The following is a 23624-nucleotide window of genomic DNA, read 5'->3' on the forward strand; positions in this document are numbered from 1 at the left end:
TACTCTGTTTAGCTTGTGAAGGGGCGAGCTGCCTGTAGTGCCAAAAGAGGACAGACGCTAGGGTGGGAGGCTCGGGTCTGAGTGTCAACTGAGAACTTACACTGTTGCAGTTAACCTTCAAAGACAGCAGCGCATTGACACTGGGGTTAGTAGGATCTAGGGAAGACGTTACCCCGATAATCTACATCCTTCAGGGCCCACCATCTAAAATCAGGTAGGAGTATTTTAGTCTCAGCTAAGAGGGAGAGCAGTTTTTCCATGACACAATGAGTTAAAAATAACTCCATAACCCTGATGGAGATTTTGTTTATCTGGAACATCACATATTACACATGGAGTATTTTGTTTTATGGCTGGAAGATAGCATTACATTTTTCACGTGTTACATATCACATTTTAATGTTTTATTACTTAACAGTTATTGTCCCTTTACTCTCTCTCTCTCTTGATTTGATTTTTGTTTTTTTTTAATATATAAAAAGAGATGTTCTGTGATGTCTAAACTTTGAAATCACCAGCTCCTGTGATGCTCAGAGTCACAACTTGTGTTTAAAATGGAAGCAGAGGAAAGTTCAGTTCAGGTTAGGATAAAAACAGGCTGTGTAATTCATGAAGTAAAGCGTTAAAAGTCAGCAGTGTATCGCTGGAGTGTGGGAAGATCAGGTTAAGTTACTAGGATGGGGGACATATATATCTGTCTGCCGGATGACATGACACAAGTTGTTAAGTCTGTTTTCCCCACAACATATTTGATTTCATCTGTTTAGCTCTTCCCATTGCTTTGTTATGCCAACTCTTTAAGTTTAAAACGTACCACATATAATTTTTGGTCTATTTAATGTTTCTCAAAGGTAATACATACAAAACCTTTAAAAAATAACATGTCAGAAAGCACATGTATCCACTAGTTGTGTTAGAACTCCACTCAGTAAATCACCTTTTCACAAAATGTGGAACTAAAGCAGAGTGAAAGAGGAAATTCCTACATGTATAGCTCAAGTGACCAGTCTCAATCAGATATAGTACTAACAGGCTTTAGCTTGCTGTCATGCAAATATCAAGATAGTGAACTGTGGGATAATAATCTTCACTATAGTATAAAAGCAGTGTTTGAGAGCTTGACCTGCTCTCTGAGCATCTTGTGTTAATTCCCTTAATTCAGCTGGGCCTAATCTTCTCCAGAAGGATTTCTTTAAGGTTTTGATTTGGTAATGGTCTCCTTGTGTGTACATCAACCTACAGTGTACTAACCTGTACATTTTTTATTTCAGAATGGAGGGTCAAGTTGAAAAAACACAGAGCTGTGGGACAATTTGTCTGAAATATCTACTTTTTCTCTTTAACATCCTCTTTTGGGTAAGTCAACGAGCAAGTGTTCAGATTTTCTCTGTATTTAAGACAACAAACCAAAATGATTAATACCATTAGTAGTAATAATTAACTTACAGCATTAAGATCATGCTTTTAACCAGACATTATAAAGATTGTGCTTTTACAACACTGAATCATTAAACAGCTCACACAATTTCTGTTGTTTCTTACATTTGATAAAACAACCTATTCCTTCTGTATATTCTATAAAAATATTTAATGTTTTGCTCCATATACCTAAACTACATGTAGCCTTAGTTATGCAGGAGCAAACAAATCTTCCTTACAGTCTTTACTTCAGAGAGAATCCTACAATATCGTTGTAACTGTAACAAATGTGTTAACTTTTTCAGCTTTTACTTTCTTCACTTTCATTTTCTTCCCTTTAGGTTTGTAGAGTAGAGTGAACAGTTGTTGTATAACTTACTCTGCAAGTTTTCACAACTTATGCACTGATTTATGTGCCTCAGATAATAAATACAAATTCAGCTTAATGTCTCTTGAGGCTGACAGTGAAAGAATCAGGCGTTATCTCGTTTTAGAAACTATGTTTTACCCACTAGAAAAAATTATGTAGTGCATTGTTTGATATCAGCATCTGGTTTGAATTGAGCTGATAACAGTATGTTTCTTTTAGCTTGCAGGAGGGGCTGTCCTGGCAGTGGGCATGTGGACTCTGGTGGAAAAGAGCGACTACATCAGTTTACTAAACTCCAGCTTCTACTCAGCCTCAGCTTATATCCTGATAGCTGCTGGGGTCATTGTGATAGTGACCGGGATAATCGGGTGCTGTGCCACTCTGAAGGAGATGAAGAGTCTTTTGATTGTGGTAAGATGTACCACACAAAAAACACGGCCCCTGACAGTGATTTTAGTTTTTTACCTTGGTTGTTTTATTTCACTCCACACCACTAATGTATTAACCCAATTTAATTATGTAGAATCAGAAACCAAGGAGAGAAACTTTTAGGTTCCTGTTTATATACAGACAACCTGGTCTGGATGTGCAGTGAAAGTTAATCCTTGATGACCTTCTGTCTTGTCTGCCTGCGTTCAGTGCAGCTCATTGTGTCAGACAGGCCTGACTGTCAGATATAACGGACAAAGTCATGCAGCGTGTGTCTTTAAGAGTTTAGATTTAGAGTGCGGCTCATGCCAGAGGAATGAAGGGCATCACAAGTGGCTGCTTGGACTGAAGAGTGTGTGAGAGAGGCAGACAGGCACGATGAGGGGATGTAATACAGAAGCAAAACTGCAAAAGCTCTGTGACGTTATGTCTATTTCTAGATTCTCCAGGGCCTTTGTAATGAATAACTTCCTGTACCACAGTATGATCAGTTATTCTCTGCAGTATAACTTTTATTTAGCTGTTATTAGTCATGCAAAAATACTTTCAATGCTAATGTAATTTTTACAAATCACATTTAATGTCATTTTAGCACAGAGGTGTACTGAACACCATCTAAAAACAGGCTGGAAGTGATCATTGTAATCTTCAGTTTATTCACAGCTGTGTTCTTGTTTATTTCATGTCCCTCCTCTACAGTATTTGATCTTGTTGCTCTGTATTTTTCTGCTGGAAATCATTGCTGGTGTGCTGGCCTACATTACCTACCAAGAGGTGAAGTGCTTTACCTTCTGTTTGTATGTGTTTGTATATAAATGTCAGTTCAATATAATGTCATTTTCAATATAAATATTTCCTGAAAAAACATTTTTGTTTACTACTGTAGCTACCATGCAGTTTAAGTCTGACTGCAGTAATAACAAATCTGACTTTTTTTTCTGCTTGTATTTAGCTTGTGATTTCAAACTCGATTCCTTGTCTCCATCATCTCTATTTAAATCATCTTTTTTTTTTTTTACCACCCATGAATTGCTTCAATTGCTGCCCTCTCTGCTGTGAAATCCTCTTTGCATGTCTCTCTGTGCATGTCCTTCATTTGTCCTGTTTTTCCAACCTTCTCACATCTCTCTTTCTTCCCCCCTTTTTCTCACTCCAGTGTTTCCCTTTCTGCTACCAGGTAAACTGCTGACACCTGTCACCATCTGATATCAAACTGTTTCTCTAACAGGCTGATATAAGATGATTTGTTTTCACTCAGTGCACTGTCAGTCAAGCAACAAAACTATTTTTATTTGCAAATTCATTTGAAGAATGCTCATGTGGAACAGGGAGTGGGGTCAGAGGAGCCATGCTCATATGTATTGAGTTATGTATGGGCATTGCGCAGGTACAGTGGAATGTTACAAGGGAGGAAAGAAACTTGACATGGGGCTATTTTTACTGATGGGAGGAGATTTGCAGGTGACACATTTTTTTTCCTGAGCAATCACTTAAGCGCTTCTCCTGTCGCACAGCTGGATGAGGAGCTCAGACAGAACTTGAAGGAGACAATGCAGCAGAAATACCAGCAGCCGGGGGAGGAGAGCATCACGCAGGCTGTGGACAAACTTCAGCAGGAGGTGTAAAAGTGTGGGAGAGATATTGTATGTTTAAAGCTGATTTACAGACAGATTGGCAAAAGATGCCACTTAAATGACTTCAGTGCTGTGTGTCAATTTGATCAGATAATTTTAAATGTGAAATGACATTTAGACCCTTTAGCCTGCATGTTAGTGACCACTATCTCGTCGTTTTCTTTCTTTTCTACCTCAATGCACTGGCTCCCTGTCAGTTTAAGTGTTGTGGCAGTCACAACTTCTCAGACTGGAGAGGCTGTGTGTGGATCCAGGCAGCAGAGAATGAGCGGCTCATTCCTGATAGCTGCTGTAAAACTCCCAGTGACCTCTGCGGCCGCAGGGACCATCCCTCCAACATCTACAAGGTGGAGGTAGATACAGCTGTCCATTTGGCTGTGGATAAATGTTCACTTACAACGAGATTTTAATTTCTTACCTTTCCTTGTGCTCCAAGGGTGGCTGCATTATGAAATTAGAGGAATTCTTCCTGAGTCAGTTGTATATTCTCGGTGCAGTGGCCATTGGGATTGCATTCCTACAGGTAAAGCACTAACCACTGAGCAAAATAGAGGTTAATCTCTGTAGTTCAAAATGCCAGCAGCTGACCTGTGAATAATAATTGTTTCTGTGTGCAGTGTGGAACTAACAAGTTCCTTGTTTCTTTTCTCTTTCAGCTTGTGGGGATGATGTTTACTTGCTGCCTTTATCGAAATTTTAAAGAAGAACTGTACTGATCTGTTTTTATATTCTGTGATATCCCATAATGTGTTACATCATGAATTGTATAATGCATTGTTAGGTATTTGAATGTCCCAATTATTTACACAGTTCTGGATGATGTGAAGTTCCAATTAAATTTATGACTTTCAAAATAAACACACTAGAGACACTGTAATGCTGCTGGTCAGCACCGTTCTTTTCCCGCAAAATGCCATTGCATGTTTTAAGTATCTTCCCTTTTTTTAAGATAATGATGTGTGGATGAAATTGTAGCCAAATAACAGCAGAGACATATGAGCATGCTGTGGCTACATTTGCAATCTCTGTTGGTCTTGTTGTTTATCTATTTTTTCCATGAATCACAGTGTGTTCCAAAGAGATCATTTAAAAATGAATATAAAAATATGTTTTGTTTGTTAAATTGCAAATAAAACAATTAATTTCACATTTCATATAACATACTGTATTTTCCCTGCGTTTGGTTTGACACTTCACTCTTATTCTGAAATCCTACAGCGGATGTTGTGGTCAGCTGACACTACTTCCTCCTCACGCTTTTCTCTTGCGTGCTTTCACCCACAATTACCTTCTTATTCATTTCAAACACGCTGAAATATTTCAGGTGGAGAGAACACAGAGATAAATGAAATGTCTGCCAAACCAACTTGTTTGATAGTGGCGAGTGCTTCTCCTCAAGGTGGGTCTGTTAGCTTGTATCAGTTGTATTGTTATCAGTCAGTGAGGTGTGATGAATTAACGTTACACTGTGACAGTTAACTCTGAAGTGTCTCTTTCAGTTTTGTGTCAGTTAGATCTAAATTAATGTAATGTTAACCTGCTTGCCTGCAGATTTCCCCTTTTAGCTCTCTGATATGTTTAAACTGGCGTGTTTTGTTCCTTCAGGGGTGTCAGCAAAGTCTTTCCACCAGTCCTTCAGCCTTTGTGCCTCAGCGTTTAATCTCCAGACAGCCACACCGGGGGTAAGACTAACGTTATATACTGAACAGCACAAGTGAACAATAACGTTAGGTTTCAACCGATAACGCCCGAAAGTGATCTCAGCGAGAGCATAGTGCACGTTACTCCATGATTTTTCGACACCTGTCGCCACAACAAACGTTACAAAAATAATTAAAGGTTTTAAAGTTCATTCTTGGCCATTTGTAAGTAAAACAGTCTCATCACAAGGTCCATTAGTTAAACTTAGGAGCTATGATATAACGTTCATGGAAGTAAGTACATTTACCTTTTACTTAAGTACACATTTGAGGTACTTAGTATTTCGATTTATGATACTTTCTACTAATACTATAATTCAGAGGAAAGTGTTGTACTCCACTACATGTAGCCTATTTTACAGCCTCAATAAAATAGGAAGCTTTGTTATATACTCAACTAGAGCTGAAATGACTGATCGATAAGTCTATTGACAGAAAATGTATCTTATTGATATTCCTTTCCATGCTAAAATCCCAAAATACATCATGGTTCTAGCTTCTGAAATATGCATTTTCTTTTCATTATTTTATTAATTTTGAGGTTTATACTAATGATAGGACAAAACAATTGTGACAGCAATTCTCAGCATTGATTTTTACAAGCTGGTTCACACAGAAAATCTGCTGATTAATCATAAAAAAATAATTAGTCCTATTCAAAAATAGTCAGTAAATGCAACCAGCTGCAACAGCAAAGCCCCGCTTTTATATTGCATTGACTACTTTTACTTGCATACTTTTACTTAAATATTTTAAAATCAATCACCACTGGTTAGTAGCAGCATCAGATGAAGTTATTCCAGTTGTGATGGAATTAGAGATGTTCAAATGCCCTTTTTTGGAACATTTAATCTTCAGAGGTGATCTCAAGCATGCCTGCAGTTCAGCAGATGGTCAAGTTGAGCTGTTCTTCCAGAAAGAGCTATCAGTGAGATAAAAAAAAAATGCCTTAAAGTGAGGTATCTCATACTATACATATAAAGTCTCGCTCAAAGACAATTCTCACTCTGAAATCTCATGAGAAGGCAAGTTGTTGCAGATGCTCCATGAACACAGGTCCAGGTTTAAAAATATAAATATAAAATTATCCTTTAATGCGCCTTTACTGAACTGAATGAACTTTAAGGCACTTGTTTTCAACTTGACATGATTCACACAGACATGTTTTAAACCAAAAACTAAAACCAATATATCCGTTATCTGCGTGGTAGAAGAGTAAAGCCAAGTCTGTAGTGATGTTACTGGAAATAATATTGGTTCCTTTCACAATGTGTGAACATTTTCATAATTCCTGATATAATGCCGACATCTGAGAAATCATGAAATCACGGTTTAACATAGGCTGCTGAGGTGAGAAGAGTCTTAGTGGGTTTTTTTTTTTTTTTAAATTGCAGGGGAAGCCAATAGACTTTGTTGGAGTCGATGAAAGCACAGCTAGATGGGTGCAGGACTTCAACGTGAAACCCTATGCAACACCAGCCAAACTTGAATCTATAGATGGTGAGAATTTTCATTTCATGGTCATTTGGCACGTTTTATGTGTGCCGTTTGGGCTCTGTTTGTTCAAGTCATGACCCTTTCCAGGTGCCCGATACCAAGCGCTGCTCATCCCGGACTGTGATGGAGCATTAAATGACCTGGCACACAGCGGCTCGTTGCATCGTATTCTCACACACTTCATCTCTCACCAAAGTGAGTGTGAGGATAATATTAAAAGCAGTCAGTGTGGAATATGTATGCCCGATGTAGAGACTTGTTTATTTCTCTGCGTGCAGAGCCGGTTTGTGCAGTGGGGCAAGGAGTGTCAGCGCTGTGTTGTGCCACAGAGGGACAGAGCTGGATCTTCAGTGGCTATAGCTTAACAGGGGTTAGTTTTCCTCAAGTGAACATAAAAGGTAATAAACCCAAATATCTTTACGTGTTTAATAACTGTAACTGTTTTTGCGGAAAGCCATCAGTGTTTGAGCTGGTGCGGAGGCCTGACTTTGCCAACCTGCCCTTGGTCGTGGAAGACTTTGTGAAAGACAGTGGTGGATCATACACAGGTGAGCACATGCTCATTTGGCAGAGTAAACTATTAATCAGTATTTCTAAAACCAAACTAAAACCCTTTCATGTTTGTCTCTTTGTTTTCCAGCAAGTCAAGAAGACTCTGTTCATGTAGTCATAGACAGACACCTAATAACTGGTCAGAATATGCAGTCGACCTCACTTGCTGTAAATAATCTAATCCTGCTCTGTAGTGCAAAGTAAAAATAGAAAATGGAGTTTTGTTGTTCCACATGTATATTCATTTAATTAGAGAAACACACATCTCAGACAAATATTGGAAAATGCTGGGTCAGAACAGATGTTGCGGCAACACCGTAGATAGAAATTCATTAACTGATAGTGCTTTTAAACCTACAAACCTAATAAAAAACAATCAAATGTCTTGATTTTGAGCATATGTAGTTTTTATGATCAAAGCCAGAGAAGCATCAAAATGTTTATGGGCAACTGAGAGCAAAAAAAAGCAGAAGATTTCTGGAGTTGGACCGAAGAGATGATGCAGATGTTTGTGGCACGTAAACACTGAAGGCCTCAGCACAAGAATATAAACCTTCATTTAAACTCCAAACATATTGATGAGCATGCACCCTCTGTTGTTGAATGGAGATGTTACTAAACTCACAACATACTGAAGTGTCTGCTGCCATTGTTTGAATCAACAAATCTCACGTGTTCATCCAGACAAGATTTCTAAACGCTTTCATGACACTCAAACAAGTTGAGTATTAACTAAATCCTGTCAACAGCTCGTTTCAGAGTTCATGTCACTCACTCAGAAACGAAAAACAAAAATAATACCTGCATATTTTTTGGTGCACCATGTTCAGGGAAAAAGAAAACAAATCCATGTGCTGATGATCCAAAATCAGTTTTCACTATCAACTCTCATAGGAGATCATAGAAATAGTCCAGTCCTTGTCCCAGTTCCCATAAGGAAATTCCTGTTCCCAGTTCAGTGGCTAAAGAGATCCTCAGGTAGATTGACTGTAAAGTAATGTTTATAATGTTAATCTCCTCATGAAGGTGAGAACATCAAAACAGTTAATTAAATGAAAGGCAGTTCTTAAAATGATCTACATTGCTCCTTGTCTTTACTTAAAAACACAATTTGAAAAAAAAAAAGACTTACCTTCAGTGTTGGATAGTACACCACATGCTTAACTGCATTGTTCCTGACATGAGTGAATGTCACAGATGTTAAAAGATGCTGTGGAAAGTTTAAGATTTATGAACTAATAAATAATTTGTTCACTTCAAGTGTTGTTAAATCAGTACCTCTTGTAACTGAAATAATGCTCTCCAGAATATTCATCCCAGAGATGTTTTGGCCTGTGTTCTCGCAAAATCTCGATGTACCTGCAGGAAATCAAGACAACTTTTCTCAATCAGCCTTTCACTAGGACTTCTCTTTGCTTCTTGCTAGTGTAAAACACAAAACTTCCTGCCACAATGATAAGTGTTGATTTTTTTCACATGGGAGATTTCAGTATTTGTGTCCCAAACTTCTGACTGTTTATTTGGTCATAAATATTTTATGCTGTAGAGAAAGAGTTTAATAATTCTCAGGGGCTTTAAAGGGGATCTCTGACTGATTTTTTTACACATTAAAGTCTGTTTACAGGTATTAGGGAGTTTTACTGCGTATGGGGAAAAAAGTTGTCTAATGCCCTTTGTGCTTTATGTAATCTAATTAATTGCCTCAAGTAACTCACTTGAGTGACACTGGTTGGGGCTAAAGACTACATGTTTGAATATGAAAAAATCTGGGGGTGTGCAGTTAGAAAGAAGTGAGCCTACCAGCCCCCTATTCTGCTCCTCATCGCTGAATTGCTGAAGCTAACAAGGCAACATGAGCTGCTAATAGCAAAACACACTTGAATCTCCAACCTAACTGTCACCAAGTCCAGTTGCATTGTGGGTTATTTAGATGCCATGTTTTGACAAGGAATATATGTCTGGTTCTGCAAATATTTTGGTCATTAAAAAAAACATCCATTGTGAATCTGTTGTATTATTCAGATTCATGAGTTATATTATATCTATAGATCTATCTATTATATGTTTAGCAGCAGTCACAGTATTATCTTACCTTCCTCCCAGGATTGGCTCTGCTCCCTGGCTTGCAAAATCAAGGCCATACAAATTGAGTCCAAGCAGGATCTTTTGCCTCCATTGAGTGTTGGGAGCCAGCTGGAGAACACAGTCTCTCACCCAGGGAAGGGGAGAGCTCGGGCCCGGTCTATTAAAAACCGCAACAACAACAAAAAAACGGCACATAACTCAGAAGATTGTCCTTTTGTAATTGTTAGTTACTCTAATTTAACTACTGAAAACATCTCCATTTCTTTCACAAAGAGGACATCACTGGTCTGGAACACTCACCTGGTACCACTGGAGTAGTCATATGTCATGAGGCTGAATCCGTCGACTACAGGGGCCAATTGTTCAAACTCCTCCCTGCTAAACATACCTGGCTGCCCTGCACTGATAATAATGGAAAAGCAAAAGGAAAGTCAGCTCCAGTTTCAGTGTTTGATTGTTTGAATTTCTGAACTTGTTTTGAACTTGAATTTCCCTCTGGATAAATAAAGTATATATCTATCAGTTGCTGACAGTAATTTACCTTGTCACAGGAGGTGGAATGACTAGAATACAGTCTAATCTTTTAGCCTTCAAAATCTCACATATGTGTTTGACCAAATGGACCAGCTCCCTGCACGGAGAACATTTAACATGTTAGATTATTTGTGTCGCCCTCTTGAATCATCCCCGACAAATAAATGATGGTCAGAGTCATGATACAAATGTGTCAACAGAATAACTCACTTTCTTTTGTTACCTCCCAGCTGGCTCCACAGCTCCAAGGTGAAACCATCGAAACCTTCAGTCTGCAAGGCCACAACTTCAATAGACAGGCACAGGAACAAACAACACCGTTGCAAGGGAGTAAAAGCTAAATGCAACAATCACTTACCTTTGCAACATCCACAAGCTCACTTCCCAGCTCTTCAATTTCATCTTCACTCCCCAGCACAGTCATGTAGTCCTGGTAAGACCAGCCATCGAATAACAGCCGAGGCACTGAAGGTAAAGAAAACAAAGCAACTCAAATAAATTACCAAACAATAGAGGCGCATGAGTCTTACTTGTGGGCAGGGGGAAAACATCGACTCACCCATTCTGACTTTTTTATTAGACTTGCGTACAGCTTTGACCCAGCCTATAAAGATGAAAATACCCCTTTATGTACATTTACAGTCATTTGTGACGACACTTGCATAATTGCTTAAGACTAGAAGACACTTTCCACTGTCAGTGGTGTGGGTCCAGTACCTGGGTCATGATCATGAAGTCCCGTAACATCAAAGGTTTCAGGTCCCCGTCGGCGGAGCTGAAGCCACACTGGAGACAATGAAGTTAGTTTGGAGCCGAACATCTTGGCAACGTCATAGCCGTGGGCATTCCACTGAATGATGACAAAAATAAGACATCAAGTCAAAACAACCTACACTAAAGGAAGTCTGTCGAATACAAGCTGTAAATTGATATCCTACTCACACAACATTGAGTAATTTCTAAAGTGCAAGAAGTAGTAATTTAAGTTGTTTATTAATCTGCCGATCATTTTCTTAATCGATTAGTCGTTTGGTCTATTAACCTTCAGATAATAGTAAAAAATTCTCATCACAATGTCTCCACGCCAAATAAAAAATGATGTGTTCAAATTGCTTGTTTTGTCCAACCAGTCTATAACCTACCGATCTGAAATTTCCTACATAATGAAGAAAAGATCTTTTCTGTGGAGAACCTGGAATAATTTTCTGCTTGAAAAAGTAGTGAAATGATGATGATTACCAAAACAGTTGCTGATTCATTCAGTCAGTCCATTTATCAAATAGTAGCTTCAACTCTACAATCGTTGGTCTTTTAAGTATGACCTGTTGGTGTGCAAAGAAACACAATCCAACGAAAAAACAAGGATGGGATTTTGCAAAAAGCCTAACTTTGGAGGATAACCACTTATTTGGCTCAACCCTATCTTTAAAAGATGTCTTGGCAGCCAGTTTGAGGAGGAAGAATAAATACGACGAAAAACTCCTTCATGTGAGTATTGCATTCTGCATCTATCCTTTAATTCTGTGGTAAAAGTGTTGTTAAACAGGAGCAAGGGAGCACAAACATGTTGGTGACTGGATTTAAGACTTACAGGTGTGACATATCCAAGCACTTGTCCTTGAAATGTTCTCTTGATGTGAGCACAGTGTCGCTTCTCCTCCTTCACTATGTCTTTCCATTGCGGGTCTGAGACAACAAGGCCTCTCTCCAACACAGACAACTCAGAAGCAGATGTCTGAAGAAGTTAGATTAAAAGATAAAAGCACATTTCAGTGGCATATCATCATCGTCGGCATGAATGGACAAATGACAGGTGGGGGATAAGGGCCTCTTCCTTATTCTGCTAAATTCAGTTAAGTCCCTAAGTCCTGTGACATGCCAGGCCAACAGAGGAGGACTTGCACGAGCTGACAGCACACACAGCTCACACCAATTTCAAGGTAAATGCTTAAAGTTACTCACCTCAGACTCAGCTTTGTGCGACTTCTTTGCATCAGTTTTTGAAAGAGTGGCACTGCCCAGCCAGCAGTATGAGATGGCGTGCAACAGGAAGAATGTCGCTTTCATTCTCAAAAAAAAAGTGAAAAAGGAGTCGCGAAGCAGTTAAATAAAAATGGGTTAGCTCTGGTATGCAGCTTTGCAGTGCAAATGCTTCCTTGCTGACTGAGACCTGGTAAGATTAAAAAACAGCATATCCTCCTTTGGTTTGAAGTCACACAGAGCAACGAGCCAAAACGGCCCCGTTCATACTGCTAAAACATACAACCTGAATTTATATCAACAAATCTTCGATTTGACTGCTGAGCGGTTGGTACCAGTTTGATTGACAACTTAGCTCAACGTGTGTCTGGATGGAGATGGATAACTTCCGCGTTGTATGTTTTTCAAAATAAAATGTGTCTGTGAGCGAGTCATCTGAACAGATAGGTGGCAGTGTAGCTACCAAGCAAGCAAACACAATAGAAGAAGACGACGTCAGTCAAACAAACCCACTGTAGTAGGAGATATTACCACAATTCTTCCAAGTTGTCCCGCATGATTAACATTTCCTTTTCATTCTGCTGCTCTTCAGGTGTCTTTTCAGATAGTTAACATTAACGGGTGAGTGTCATTGTCGCTTGCTAATTGTAGCTTAAAGTTTGAGTGCAGCGTGTTTAGCAAGCTAACATGTTAGCATTTCTGGAAATGAGGACACTTGTCAACATAAAGCTTTAACATACATAAAATGCTAAACTGTTTCTGGTGTCACGTATTGCCCTTAACGTTAACTGCAATGAAATAGAATAATAATGCACTAAAGGCAAAACCTGGGTCTTTATATAACAACATGTACCGTATTGTATTAGATGAATGTTATGGCCTGTGAGATGCAGTGGAGGATTGAGACAATAATGTAAAAGATTCCACTATTAAAAGCCCTCTATTCAAAGTAGTACAAGTATGAAATTGTCAAAAGATATATAACTCATCATGAATCTGAATAATCCCAGTGTAATTTTGTATTAATGGATTATTGTTACTGTGTAACGTTATGCAGGATTTTATGTAGTAGCTGCGTGACAACGCAAATCTGTATGACTTGAAATAACTCAATGGATTTGTGCTACAAATAAATACAGTGGCCTCAAAAGTACAATGTTTGCCATTTAAGGTGAGGAAGTATAAAGTAGCATAAAATGTAAATGCTTAAATCTGAATGTTAAATCTTAAACGAACTTAACGATCTTTAACATCATGTTTTATCAGTTAAATTCGACCTGGTGTGTATAACATTAAACCGTAACATTAGTAAGTAAGTAGGACCTCTTCTTGTTTGTCTGTTGTTTATAGCTTAAGTGAACTGACTTTTTGTATCTGTGCTGTAACACTTATCTTTTGGGTCTTTTTTAGTGAGTGATGGCGATTGAACAATTTGTGTCAAAGACGCTCGAGCTTCTGCAGGAGGAGAGGGAGGCTGAAATAGAGGAGACCCGGTATGTAAAATAACATACAGGCTGTGATACTTTACTATGCAGACACCAGCAGGTTTGCTCTGCACTTAATGAAGTTTGGACACTTGGAAGAAAACAGAATAAAAAAGAGTGGTCAAAAATGTTAATGTGAGTTTTAGCACCGCGTATGGGTCAAGATCCAAAAACACGAGATACTACACTTCCCTAAATGCCACTTGATAGCATCTCCCTGCCAGGGAAATGCCCACGTCTTTTAAACGCCAACAGGCTTTTTGTTTTGAGTTGGATAGAGTACAAAACAAACAAACAAACTGACAGTGGACATGCACATCTTGTTTATACTAAATTGGGTGTCTACATTTACAGAAATGTTCATAAATGTTTGGTGGTGCAGTCATACATATAAGGCTGCATGTGGATTGTCCACATGACTTCAACAGACAGGTAAATGATCTGGGTGCAGCCATGCGAAAAGTAGAAATGACTCCTCCAAGGCCACAAAAGATATACAATGTTTTTTATAGGCTGGGTAGTAGTATTTAAAACAGGGAAACCAACCTTTTTATGAAAAAGTGGTGAATTTTCCCCCTTTTCTATAGAGAGATCATGGTATGGTTAACAACTAAGACAAGCCTTTCGACTTAATGAAAAAACAATCTTATTATTTATAGCTGTCCCTATAAAATGTCTTTGTTTGTGCCTTCAGGATATGGCAGGAAAACATCTCTCTCAAGGATCTTCAAAATAAAGGAGTTTGCCTGCTGAAATTGCAGATAGGAAGTCAGTCCACAGGTCTCTATGGTCGCACAGTAGTCGTCCTTGAGCCAAGAAAGCATCTTGGTTTCTTATCTCTGCCAAGCAACAGCTTTGGACCTGGTGAGATGGAAGAACAAAACATCTCATCTGTAGGTTTTTTTTATTCGTGACTTTGGTTTCATATTTTGCTTTATGTGATGTTTATGTCTTTTGTTACAGGGGACATAGTTGGCTTGTACGACACCGGCGGATGCACCGCAGCCTCACAGATCGGCACAGGAATAGTGACGAGGGTCAGCCAAGCTTCTGTAAGCGTGGCCTTTGACGATTCTAAGGGTGGTCTCAGCTTTGATACAGATGCTCTTTACAACCTCTTAAAGTTGGCAAATGACGTCACTTACAAACGAATGAAAAAGTGAGTGACAAATGTAATACTCGCTCTTGTCTGTACAGATCATGTAAGATGGATACAAGTGAGTTATAAACCCTTGAAACAACTTATTTTCACTGTGTTTTGTGCTTACAGGGCCTTGAATGAATTAAATGGATACAGAAATGGACCAGCTGCTAATCTTATAAATGTTCTTTTTGGAGAATCAAAACCTTCGTCTCAATCACAGCCAAGTAAGTCACGTTTACAAAGTGAATCATATGAAACAATGGGCCCTCTATGAAATTGTGCTTGGCGGTATAGCTTATTAACATATTTTTCCCACTGATTTCAAAAGTTTGCAAATCAGCATGAATCATAAATACACAGACTAACACTGGGTATTCTATTATGTTTCATCAGATGAAGTGGAGTTCTTTAACTCAAACCTGGATGATTCCCAGAGAGAAGCTGTGTCCTTTGCTTTGTCTCAGAGGGAACTGGCTGTGATTCATGGACCACCAGGCACTGGGAAAACTACTACAGTGTTGGAGATAATCCTGCAAGCAGTCAAACAAGGCCAAAAGGTGCAGGAAGTTGATTTCTATTAGTGTGTATGTGAATATTTAATTTGGTGTTTATTAGTTTATTAAGTATTTAAATCCATTCCAGCTCTCAACATTATCAGTACTCATTGTTCTTACTACTTTTTGTTCATTACACTTCTGTCACCTACAGTAGTATACTATTATATACTATTTGCACATTGCTATTTTTATATTTACATCTCTATATTTTCTATATATATTATTATTGCTATTTCTTTAATGCCTTGGTTAGTAACGCCAGCAACTGTGACAAAACAAATATCCCCTCTGAAATCAATAAAGTATTTCTGATTCAGATTTATTCCCCCACATTTATCTCATTATGTCATTTGTTGCTGTAGTTGCAGCATCTCAGTCTAGACAGATTTTGTGTTTGTGCAGGTCCTGTGTTGTGCCCCCTCTAATGTGGCTGTGGATAATTTAGTGGAGAGGTTAGCCTGGTGCAAGGCGAAGGTCCTGAGGCTGGGTCACCCTGCCAGACTGTTGGAGTCCATACAGAAACATTCACTTGACGCCATCCTCGCTCAGAGTGACAACGCAAACATCATCGCAGACATCCGTAAAGACATTGATAAAGCATTTGTAGGTATTTTAGTGTATGCTCCTACTAGTGTTTGCAGTGGTCTTAAAAGATTTATAATGTAATATTTTTTGTGAAGATGGGAATGAAGAAGCGTGAAAAAGGAGAGCGAGTGAACTTCAAAAGGGAAATAGGGGAGCTAAGAAAAGAACTGAAAACCAGGGAAGCAACCGCCATCACCCAGATCCTAAAAAGTGCTGATGTTGTGTTATCAACCAACACAGGTCAGTAATGGCCTCGAGTGAAGAAAATGTAGTTCAGTCGTTGCAGTGATGATGAAAGGCAATCACAGAGCACTTGTCTGCGTCCGCAGGTGCTTGTGATGGCAGCCCTCTGAAGTTCCTGCCTGAGGCGCATTTTGATTGGGTGGTGATAGACGAGTGCGCTCAGGCCCTGGAGAGCAGCTGCTGGATCGCCCTGCTCAGAGCGCGCAAGTGCATTCTGGCAGGAGACTACAAACAGCTACCACCTACTATCAAATCACAAACGTAAAAAACAGGTTTTCCTCTTTTTATACATTCAAAGATAAATAATATTGAAGATTTAATTTTTTTTTTCTCTATAACTGAAACATTTTCCTCAAAGCCCCTTAAAACATGTCTGAAGTTTTTACATTAAATATTTGTGTGCAAGTAAGAAACCATAAGATTTAAAGTTCAGAAGAGGGCATCCTGAGCTGTTATTTTAGAGCTTAACACTCAGTAACTCTGTGTCGGTGTGGTTTGATCAGATTTTAGCAAAAACTGGAATCACGTTTTGATGATATCCTGATTGGTGCACAGCAATACATGATCTCACCCTTTTCCTATTGAGCCCTGCCCATGTCAAACCAGTACGAAGAGCACAGACAGAAACCCAAATACAGAAATTGCTGATGAAATAAAGAAAACTGTTCTAACTTTGGCAGAAAATGTGTGTTCTTGTTAGGACCCCATGGGTCTTAGCAAAAAGCTGACTGAGCTGAATATGTTTTCAGGGCGTTTTATAGTCTCATGTTGCATATAGTCTTTTTGTGCTCCACAGGGCTGCATCTAAAGGCTTGTCTCTCAGTCTTATGGAGAGACTAATCCAGATGTATGGGGACTCAGTGGTCCGTATGCTAACAGTTCAGTACCGAATGAACAGTGCCATCATGGAGTGGGCCTCCAAAGAGATGTACCAAGGAAGACTAACAGCTCACAGCTCTGTAGAGAGACATGTGTTAAAGTGAGTGTGAGCTTGGTAATGGGAAGTTTCTCACTTCTGTGTTTCAGCGAATGATAACTCACTGAAGTAACTGTTAAAAATGATGTCCTTGATGTAAAAGAGATCTTCCAGGAGTCGCCTGTGTCGAAGAGACCAGCGCACCGTTGCTTCTTATCGATACTGCGGGCTGTGGTCTGAGTGAGATGGACGTCACAGATGAGCAGTCCAAAGGCAATCAAGGTTAATAATTTTTATTATAAAAAACATCATTTATTAAACTTAGGTTGTTGTGGTAACTAACAGTATGTTTACTTTATTCTCAGGTGAAGTAGACATTGTTGAATTGCACATAAAGGCCTTGACTGAAGCTGGGGTTAAAGCTAAAGACATAGCTGTTATTGCTCCGTACAATCTACAAGTAAGTCACTGATTGGAGTAACTACACCCAGCTGCTACTCTGTACTGTGTCAGCAAAAAGCAAAACTTTATTTTCCATATTCCATAAATAAAAGATCTACACTTTCACAGTAATAAAAAATAAAATTCCCCAAAATAGAAAATGTAACATTAAACTAGAAATTTAGAAACAAGTGATGTGTTTTTAAATGTTTTTATCCCTGTAAAGGTCGATCTACTGCGCCAGAAACTGTCTGCGAGGCACCCAGAGCTGGAGATAAAGTCAGTGGATGGGTTTCAGGGCAGAGAGAAAGAGGCTGTGGTGTTGTCATTAGTCCGGTCCAACAGAAAAGGTAATGTTTTTTTTGCTGGGTAGTTGGGCCCTCATCTGCCACACCATGAATGTTTGTAACATTCATTTGCATAAATATATTTATTTTATTTTAGGGGAAGTTGGATTTCTGGCAGAGGACCGAAGGATTAATGTGGCTGTTACACGAGCGAGACGTCACATCACTGTAGTGTGCGACACTCAAACTGTCCAGAATCATGCTTTCCTGAAGTCCCTGATCGATCATATAACTGAGTTTGGCGAGGTGAGAACAGCATTTGAATACATCCAAGACATCGTGCCACAGAACTACACCCGCGACCACAAAGACACCAAGGCTAATACGTCTGCCAGCAGCTCCACAGCCAACAAACAGAAAGTGAAAGATCAGCCTCCCAGCAAGGCGAAGCAAGAACAGAGGAAGTCCACTGGTAGCAGCAGTAATGAAAATACTGCTAATACTAAGTATGCAAAGTCCAGCATAACAACACTGACAGAAGAAGAGCAGAAGAAGAACAGATACGCTGAGATCAGAGAGCAGGTGGAGAGCTTTCTAAAAGACTTAAATCGGAGTGAACTAGAGTTTCCATCATCGTTTAACTCTCATGACCGCCTGCTGGTCCACCAGGTCGCTGAGGAGCTGGGCCTCGTTCATGAGAGTAAAGGCGAGGGTAAAGACAGGTGTATCACTGTCTCCAGGCCCCTGGTGTCAACACCAGCTGAACAGCCAACACAAAAGGAGGAGGAAGAGGAGGAGGGAGAAGAAGAAGAGGAAACTGTTGCAAATCCCCAAAGACAGACACTGTGTCAACCACCATTAGACCTGAAAAGTTTACATTTGGAGCGGATGAAGAGGGAGCAGCAGAAAAGGGAAGAAAATGCTCAACAAAAAAAGCAACAGAACATCCCACCAGCTCTGGCCCAGTCATCGAAGAAGCCCAAGTCAGTTAAAGGTTTGTAGTAAAAACATCCGAGTGTTTTTTTGTTTTTTAAAAACTTGTGTGCTCTGATGTGTTTGCAGTAATTCAAATGTGCCGTTTGTCTCCTAGGAAAGAACCGAACGAAGGCAGGCGCCTGCGACATTGCTGCTGCCGCCGCTCCAGATGATGACTTTGACACACTTATCAACGCTGTCAGGAAAGCTGAGAGTGTGTGCAGTTTTGTGAAGTGTAAAGCTTCAGTGCTAACACTTGGACAGCTTTGCCCGTTCTGCAACAGACAGTATTGTCTCAGTCATCATATACCAGAGGTAAGACAGGAGGATACCGCTTGCGAATAGTACTTGTTTTGGTTGATGTTTAGACTATGTGGCCTTGACACACCTGATTTGATTACTTGAAAATGCATGCTTTTAACCCTTTTTAGGTTCATGGCTGTGGAGACAAAGCCAAGTCTCATGCTCGGATGAGAATAAGCAAAGAAGGCGTTCTTTATGCCGGGAGTGGGAAGAAAGACAAATCCATGGACCCTAATAAGAAAGCCTATCTGCAGAGGAAACTGGACTCTAAACTGAAAGATATGGCATCACAGAGGAAACCAAAAAACAAAGAGGACAATTAATGATACCAGAACAACTCTATACATTTCAGTTCTGAACACGAATAAACAATTCAGATGTTTCACAATGCTAACAGTCTAGTTTGACTGAATATACTATATGTTGCCTTTCTTAATGTTCATTGGATACACTGTACACTATCATACAATTTGCTAGTGAATTTCATGAGTGCTACATGGATTCATTATTTTAACTACTATATTTAACAATTCACTTATTTTTGTCAGTTATGGCAGCTTTAACACACACACACATTCAGTGTGTCATGTGAGTCATGTGTCTACTGTTGGTGAGTTTACTCTACATCCACTGTTATAGTCTGAGGACTGATTGTCAGCGGGCTGGAGTTTTCCCCATCTTTGTTCAATCCAGGGGAGAAGTATGGGAAAATCCTCTCTGTAAATCTGTCTTTGAATGTGTATATTGTTGTCATATCAGCAGTGTTGATGAAGACCACCTTTCCTTTGTCATAATCGAGCTCTACGGTAATCCTGTCAGGCTTCTGCTTCAACGTGAGCTTGGTGGGAGGTGTGGTCTTAGCCCAGAACGAGTCTCCATTGCACAGGCCGATCACCCAGAAACCCTCAGTCGGTTTGAGGAAGACGACCGTCTTCCTTTTGATGGACTCCTGGGCCACTCCGATGTACCAGTTTTTGCCTTGGCCCACATCTACGGTCCAGCTGTGCTTTCCAGATGTGAAGCCGGTCGCTCCCAGCACACACAGACAGTTGGTGCAGCGTTCAGGGTTGTCAGGTAGTAGCTGCTTATTGCTGTATTGTACGCAGGTCAACTCTTCTGAGAAGTTTAAGTTGGACTGGGCCGTGTTTGGATCGAAAGTGATGGGAACTACAAGTGTAAACAAAGTACAGTACGTTGAGCGTACTTCATAGTAAACTTCAGCTTTGTTTTACATTGTCTGTTCACCCACCATATGTGACGATGTTCGCCATCTTCCTCCAAATTCCAAACTTCAGCATTCTCAGATGCTTTGCAGAGTTAATCAGGATATCTCTGATTAACTCTGGCTGTCGGACGTTGCATTTGACCCTGAAACGTGGAAAGAATTACAACATTGTTTTATGGAGGCAGTTAGTGCTAATTTTAGCAGAAAGTGAGTCATGCTTACATTTTCTTTGTCTGCTTGTAGTCCTTAAGTCACAGCAAGAAAGTGAAGAAATGCATCTTGTTAACACAAGGTCAGATGTGTGGTTATATATACATTGCGTGTAGGTGCAAGCTTATTGGAAATCGGCACTGTTGAAAAGAGTAACACCTGCACACTGACTCTGAACAATTAATAGTTAACCACTATGTCATCAGAGAGCCCACCAGCCTATTGGTGTATATTTTGGAGTAGACTGGGATTTAAATGTCCATTTAAATAAATGTGTTGTTTGGAGTTGATACAGGTGTTACTCTAATCATCAAAGCTTTGAGAAATAATGTTGTCTAACTAATGGCTGTAAATCTACCTGTAGAAATTGTAAATCGTTTGCCCTGAGGGCTTTCTCAGTATCGCTGATGGTGGACGAGAGCATTTTGATCTGGTCCTCGATGTTTTGCAGCTTCTCACACATCACCTGGGTCTTAATGACCTCTTCCTGTTTGAGCACCATCAGTCTTGCGTTTTCCTCCTCCCATAGAAACCGGTGTAGCTTCTCAAACTCCTCTTTAATCTCGTTCTCATTTTCATGAGCTTGGGTCTGTAATGTTGAGGGAGGTGGTTATTCATGGCATTAAGGAAGTAAGGAATGTTTGATGCTGAGGAATTTTTCTCTCTGGCTGGAAGTGAATTTAATGAGTCACACCATGAATGTAGCTTTTACCTGGATATAGTTTTTTGTTTCCTCCCAGTGCTCCTTTGTTTTGTTCAGTGTTCTGAACTTTTTCTTCAAGGACTCCAGCACGGCTGAAATTTCTGTCTGAAACATTCAAAGAAGAATCATGAGTTAAACTGGAGTTGAAGCAGTGAACTGATTAACTGGGGTTCAATTCCCCACAGTGACACGTCCACCAATGTGTCCCTGAGCAGGACACTTAACCCCTAGTTGCTCCAGAGGCGTACAACATTTGACATACACTCACCTAAAGGATTATTAGGAACACCTGTTCAATTTCTCATTAATGCAATTATCTAATCAACCAATCACATGGCAGTTGCTTCAATGCATTTAGGGGTGTGGTCCTGGTCAAGACAATCTCCTGAACTCCAAACTGAATGTCAGAATGGGAAAGAAAGGTGATTTAAGCAATTTTGAGCGTGGCATGGTTGTTGGTGCCAGACGGGCCGGTCTGAGTATTTCACAATCTGCTTAGTTACTGGGATTTTCACGCACAACCATTTCTAGGGTTTACAAAGAATGGTGTGAAAAGGGAAAAACATCCAGTATGCGGCAGTCCTGTGGGCGAAAATGCCTTGTTGATGCTAGAGGTCAGAGGAGAATGGGCCGACTGATTCAAGCTGATAGAAGAGCAACTTTGACTGAAATAACCACTCGTTACAACCGAGGTATGCAGCAAAGCATTTGTGAAGCCACAACACGCACAACCTTGAGGCGGATGGGCTACAACAGCAGAAGACCCCACCGGGTACCACTCATCTCCACTACAAATAGGAAAAAGAGGCTACAATTTGCAAGAGCTCACCAAAATTGGACAGTTGAAGACTGGAAAAATGTTGCCTGGTCTGATGAGTCTCGATTTCTGTTGAGACATTCAGATGGTAGAGTCAGAATTTGGCGTAAACAGAATGAGAACATGGATCCATCATGCCTTGTTACCACTGTGCAGGCTGGTGGTGGTGGTGTAATGGTGTGGGGGATGTTTTCTTGGCACACTTTAGGCCCCTTAGTGCCAATTGGGAATCGTTTAAATGCCACGGCCTATCTGAACATTGTTTCTGACCATGTCCATCCCTTTATGGCCACCATGTACCCATCCTCTGATGGCTACTTCCAGCAGGATAATGCACCATGTCACAAAGCTCGAATCATTTCAAATTGGTTTCTTGAACATGACAATGAGTTCACTGTACTAAAATGGCCCCCACAGTCACCAGATCTCAACCCAATAGAGTATCTTTGGGATGTGGTGGAACGGGAGCTTCGTGCCCTGGATGTGCATCCCACAAATCTCCATCAACTGCAAGATGCTATCCTATCAATATGGGCCAACATTTCTAAAGAATGCTTTCAGCACCTTGTTGAATCAATGCCACGTAGAATTAAGGCAGTTCTGAAGGCGAAAGGGGGTCAAACACAGTATTAGTATGGTGTTCCTAATAATCCTTTAGGTGAGTGTATATAGCAGTTGTAAGTTGCTTTGGATAAAAGTGCCAGCTAAATGAATAAATGCAAAACTAATCTTATTTGTGTGTGTGTGTGTGTGTGTTTCATTGTAAACCAAGATTTAGAATTAGATTTAAATTTAAAGATATCACCATGGAATTTGTGTGTTTATAACTATCTTTTAACATTTTACAGTCTAAATGATAAATCGATTACTTGAGAAAACAATAGGCATATTAACCAATGCAACTAATTGTTAATTGCAGCACTATTACATCTCCTTAACTTAAAAAGAACAACAAAGCTTTGCGCTCACGTGTGACTGATTGAATTCTGTGTCTCATGTGTTGGAATGAATGTACAGTAAATCCCCAGTTTCTATTTTTACCTTTTTCTGTTGGGCCGCCTCCTCTACTGGGCAGCACTCGTGAACTTTATGCTGTTTTGATGTTTGGCAGACGAGACAGATGGGCTCTTCGTCATTCTGACAAAAAATAGTCAGCTTCTCGTTGTGAAGGGAACAAAGATCTTGATCCCCACTGGTCCTTTGGGTTTGAAAATTGTCTGCAGCTATCTTCAGTGCCAAATTGATAGGCGGTCTCCCAGGGACACACACAGTGCCACACACAGGACATTCGCGGCATCCTTTCCATTCCCAGAATTTCTGTAAACAAACTCTGCAAATATTGTGGCCACATTTTAGGAGAACAGGAAGGCAATAAATCCCAGAGCACTGAGGACAGTGTAAGTCTTTTTCATAGAGTGAACTCGCTGCTTCCATTGTGGTTGAAGCGTTCCTGTAAAGTGTAGTCAAACTTCCTTCCTGCTCTTCAGGTGCAGCCGGTAGGTCCAACCCTGAATGCTCTGTAAATGCTGGCAAA

General features: G+C 39.9%; 5 protein-coding genes across 7 annotated transcripts; 3 read left to right on the plus strand and 2 right to left on the minus strand.

Annotated features, from left to right (window-relative positions):
* The first annotated feature begins 64 nt into the window (after positions 1 to 64).
* On the plus strand, positions 65 to 4729 carry cd151 (CD151 molecule). Of its 3 annotated transcripts, none has more exons than XM_038706472.1 (9): positions 65 to 214; positions 1272 to 1356; positions 2009 to 2200; positions 2918 to 2992; positions 3375 to 3395; positions 3733 to 3837; positions 4050 to 4199; positions 4289 to 4375; positions 4509 to 4729. In XM_038706472.1, the coding sequence occupies exons 2-9, from the start codon at positions 1273 to 1275 to the stop codon at positions 4566 to 4568; spliced, it is 774 nt and encodes a 257-aa protein (XP_038562400.1). In that variant the 5' UTR covers positions 65 to 214; position 1272; the 3' UTR covers positions 4569 to 4729. The 3 variants fall into 3 exon arrangements, with proteins under 3 accessions (XP_038562400.1, XP_038562398.1, XP_038562401.1); XM_038706470.1 differs by having other exon boundaries at positions 66 to 214; positions 4050 to 4205; XM_038706473.1 differs by lacking the exon at positions 3375 to 3395 and having other exon boundaries at positions 66 to 214; positions 4050 to 4205.
* A 359-nt stretch (positions 4730 to 5088) lies between these two features.
* gatd1 (glutamine amidotransferase like class 1 domain containing 1) lies at positions 5089 to 7986 on the plus strand. The gene is made up of 7 exons (XM_038706475.1): positions 5089 to 5251; positions 5458 to 5534; positions 6947 to 7052; positions 7137 to 7244; positions 7328 to 7419; positions 7504 to 7597; positions 7690 to 7986. The coding sequence occupies exons 1-7, from the start codon at positions 5203 to 5205 to the stop codon at positions 7803 to 7805; spliced, it is 642 nt and encodes a 213-aa protein (XP_038562403.1). The 5' UTR covers positions 5089 to 5202; the 3' UTR covers positions 7806 to 7986.
* Positions 7821 to 12568, minus strand: chid1 (chitinase domain containing 1). The gene is made up of 12 exons (XM_038706466.1): positions 12183 to 12568; positions 11812 to 11955; positions 10938 to 11070; positions 10780 to 10824; positions 10579 to 10685; positions 10431 to 10492; positions 10228 to 10317; positions 9987 to 10088; positions 9694 to 9843; positions 8880 to 8960; positions 8734 to 8776; positions 7821 to 8588 (listed from the first exon to the last, which is right to left on the minus strand). The coding sequence occupies exons 1-12, from the start codon at positions 12285 to 12287 to the stop codon at positions 8490 to 8492; spliced, it is 1161 nt and encodes a 386-aa protein (XP_038562394.1). The 5' UTR covers positions 12288 to 12568; the 3' UTR covers positions 7821 to 8489.
* Positions 12569 to 12670: 102 nt separating this feature from the next.
* Positions 12671 to 19526, plus strand: ighmbp2 (immunoglobulin mu DNA binding protein 2). Its single transcript, XM_038706433.1, has 16 exons — positions 12671 to 12821; positions 13611 to 13693; positions 14379 to 14548; positions 14648 to 14843; positions 14955 to 15052; positions 15222 to 15385; positions 15788 to 15988; positions 16066 to 16210; positions 16300 to 16474; positions 17010 to 17192; positions 17293 to 17411; positions 17495 to 17589; positions 17797 to 17920; positions 18015 to 18851; positions 18948 to 19147; positions 19264 to 19526. Exons 2-16 carry the CDS (start codon positions 13617 to 13619, stop codon positions 19456 to 19458), a joined length of 2979 nt encoding a protein of 992 aa, XP_038562361.1. The 5' UTR covers positions 12671 to 12821; positions 13611 to 13616; the 3' UTR covers positions 19459 to 19526.
* On the minus strand, positions 19304 to 23529 carry LOC119893990 (zinc-binding protein A33-like). The gene is made up of 6 exons (XM_038706459.1): positions 23132 to 23529; positions 21283 to 21378; positions 20929 to 21159; positions 20583 to 20605; positions 20385 to 20503; positions 19304 to 20302 (listed from the first exon to the last, which is right to left on the minus strand). The coding sequence occupies exons 1-6, from the start codon at positions 23522 to 23524 to the stop codon at positions 19752 to 19754; spliced, it is 1413 nt and encodes a 470-aa protein (XP_038562387.1). The 5' UTR covers positions 23525 to 23529; the 3' UTR covers positions 19304 to 19751.
* Between the last annotated feature and the right edge of the window lie 95 nt (positions 23530 to 23624).

Source organism: Micropterus salmoides, unplaced genomic scaffold (genome assembly GCF_014851395.1).
Source record: "Micropterus salmoides isolate LMB-PRFRI ecotype aquatic unplaced genomic scaffold, ASM1485139v1 Ms_hic_scaffold_8, whole genome shotgun sequence".
Lineage (NCBI taxonomy): Eukaryota > Metazoa > Chordata > Actinopteri > Centrarchiformes > Centrarchidae > Micropterus > Micropterus salmoides.

What these genes read in the sequence shown, in the direction of transcription:
- cd151 (XM_038706470.1), top strand. Translation starts at nt 1,273, where the DNA reads ATGGAGGGTCAAGTTGAAAAAACACAGAGCTGTGGGACAATTTGTCTG. An exon ending in CCTACATTACCTACCAAGAG is followed by an intron (nt 2,993 to 3,374) that starts GTGAAGTGCTTT and finishes TTCTCACTCCAG; the next exon opens with TGTTTCCCTTTCTGCTACCA. An exon ending in TTGGGATTGCATTCCTACAG is followed by an intron (nt 4,376 to 4,508) that starts GTAAAGCACTAA and finishes TTTCTCTTTCAG; the next exon opens with CTTGTGGGGATGATGTTTAC.
- gatd1 (XM_038706475.1), top strand. Translation starts at nt 5,203, where the DNA reads ATGTCTGCCAAACCAACTTGTTTGATAGTGGCGAGTGCTTCTCCTCAA. An exon ending in GGCGAGTGCTTCTCCTCAAG is followed by an intron (nt 5,252 to 5,457) that starts GTGGGTCTGTTA and finishes TTGTTCCTTCAG; the next exon opens with GGGTGTCAGCAAAGTCTTTC. An exon ending in CAGTGGTGGATCATACACAG is followed by an intron (nt 7,598 to 7,689) that starts GTGAGCACATGC and finishes TTTGTTTTCCAG; the next exon opens with CAAGTCAAGAAGACTCTGTT.
- chid1 (XM_038706466.1), bottom strand. Translation starts at nt 12,287, where the DNA reads ATGAAAGCGACATTCTTCCTGTTGCACGCCATCTCATACTGCTGGCTG. An exon ending in CTGGGAGGTAACAAAAGAAA is followed by an intron (nt 10,318 to 10,430) that starts GTGAGTTATTCT and finishes TTCTCCGTGCAG; the next exon opens with GGAGCTGGTCCATTTGGTCA. An exon ending in GAGCCAATCCTGGGAGGAAG is followed by an intron (nt 8,961 to 9,693) that starts GTAAGATAATAC and finishes GATTTCCTGCAG; the next exon opens with GTACATCGAGATTTTGCGAG.
- ighmbp2 (XM_038706433.1), top strand. Translation starts at nt 13,617, where the DNA reads ATGGCGATTGAACAATTTGTGTCAAAGACGCTCGAGCTTCTGCAGGAG. An exon ending in CCTACTATCAAATCACAAAC is followed by an intron (nt 16,475 to 17,009) that starts GTAAAAAACAGG and finishes TGTGCTCCACAG; the next exon opens with GGCTGCATCTAAAGGCTTGT. An exon ending in GTAGAGAGACATGTGTTAAA is followed by an intron (nt 17,193 to 17,292) that starts GTGAGTGTGAGC and finishes TTGATGTAAAAG; the next exon opens with AGATCTTCCAGGAGTCGCCT.
- LOC119893990 (XM_038706459.1), bottom strand. Translation starts at nt 23,524, where the DNA reads ATGGAAGCAGCGAGTTCACTCTATGAAAAAGACTTACACTGTCCTCAG. An exon ending in AGGCGGCCCAACAGAAAAAG is followed by an intron (nt 21,379 to 23,131) that starts GTAAAAATAGAA and finishes TGAATGTTTCAG; the next exon opens with ACAGAAATTTCAGCCGTGCT. An exon ending in TACAAGCAGACAAAGAAAAT is followed by an intron (nt 20,504 to 20,582) that starts GTAAGCATGACT and finishes TCCACGTTTCAG; the next exon opens with GGTCAAATGCAACGTCCGAC.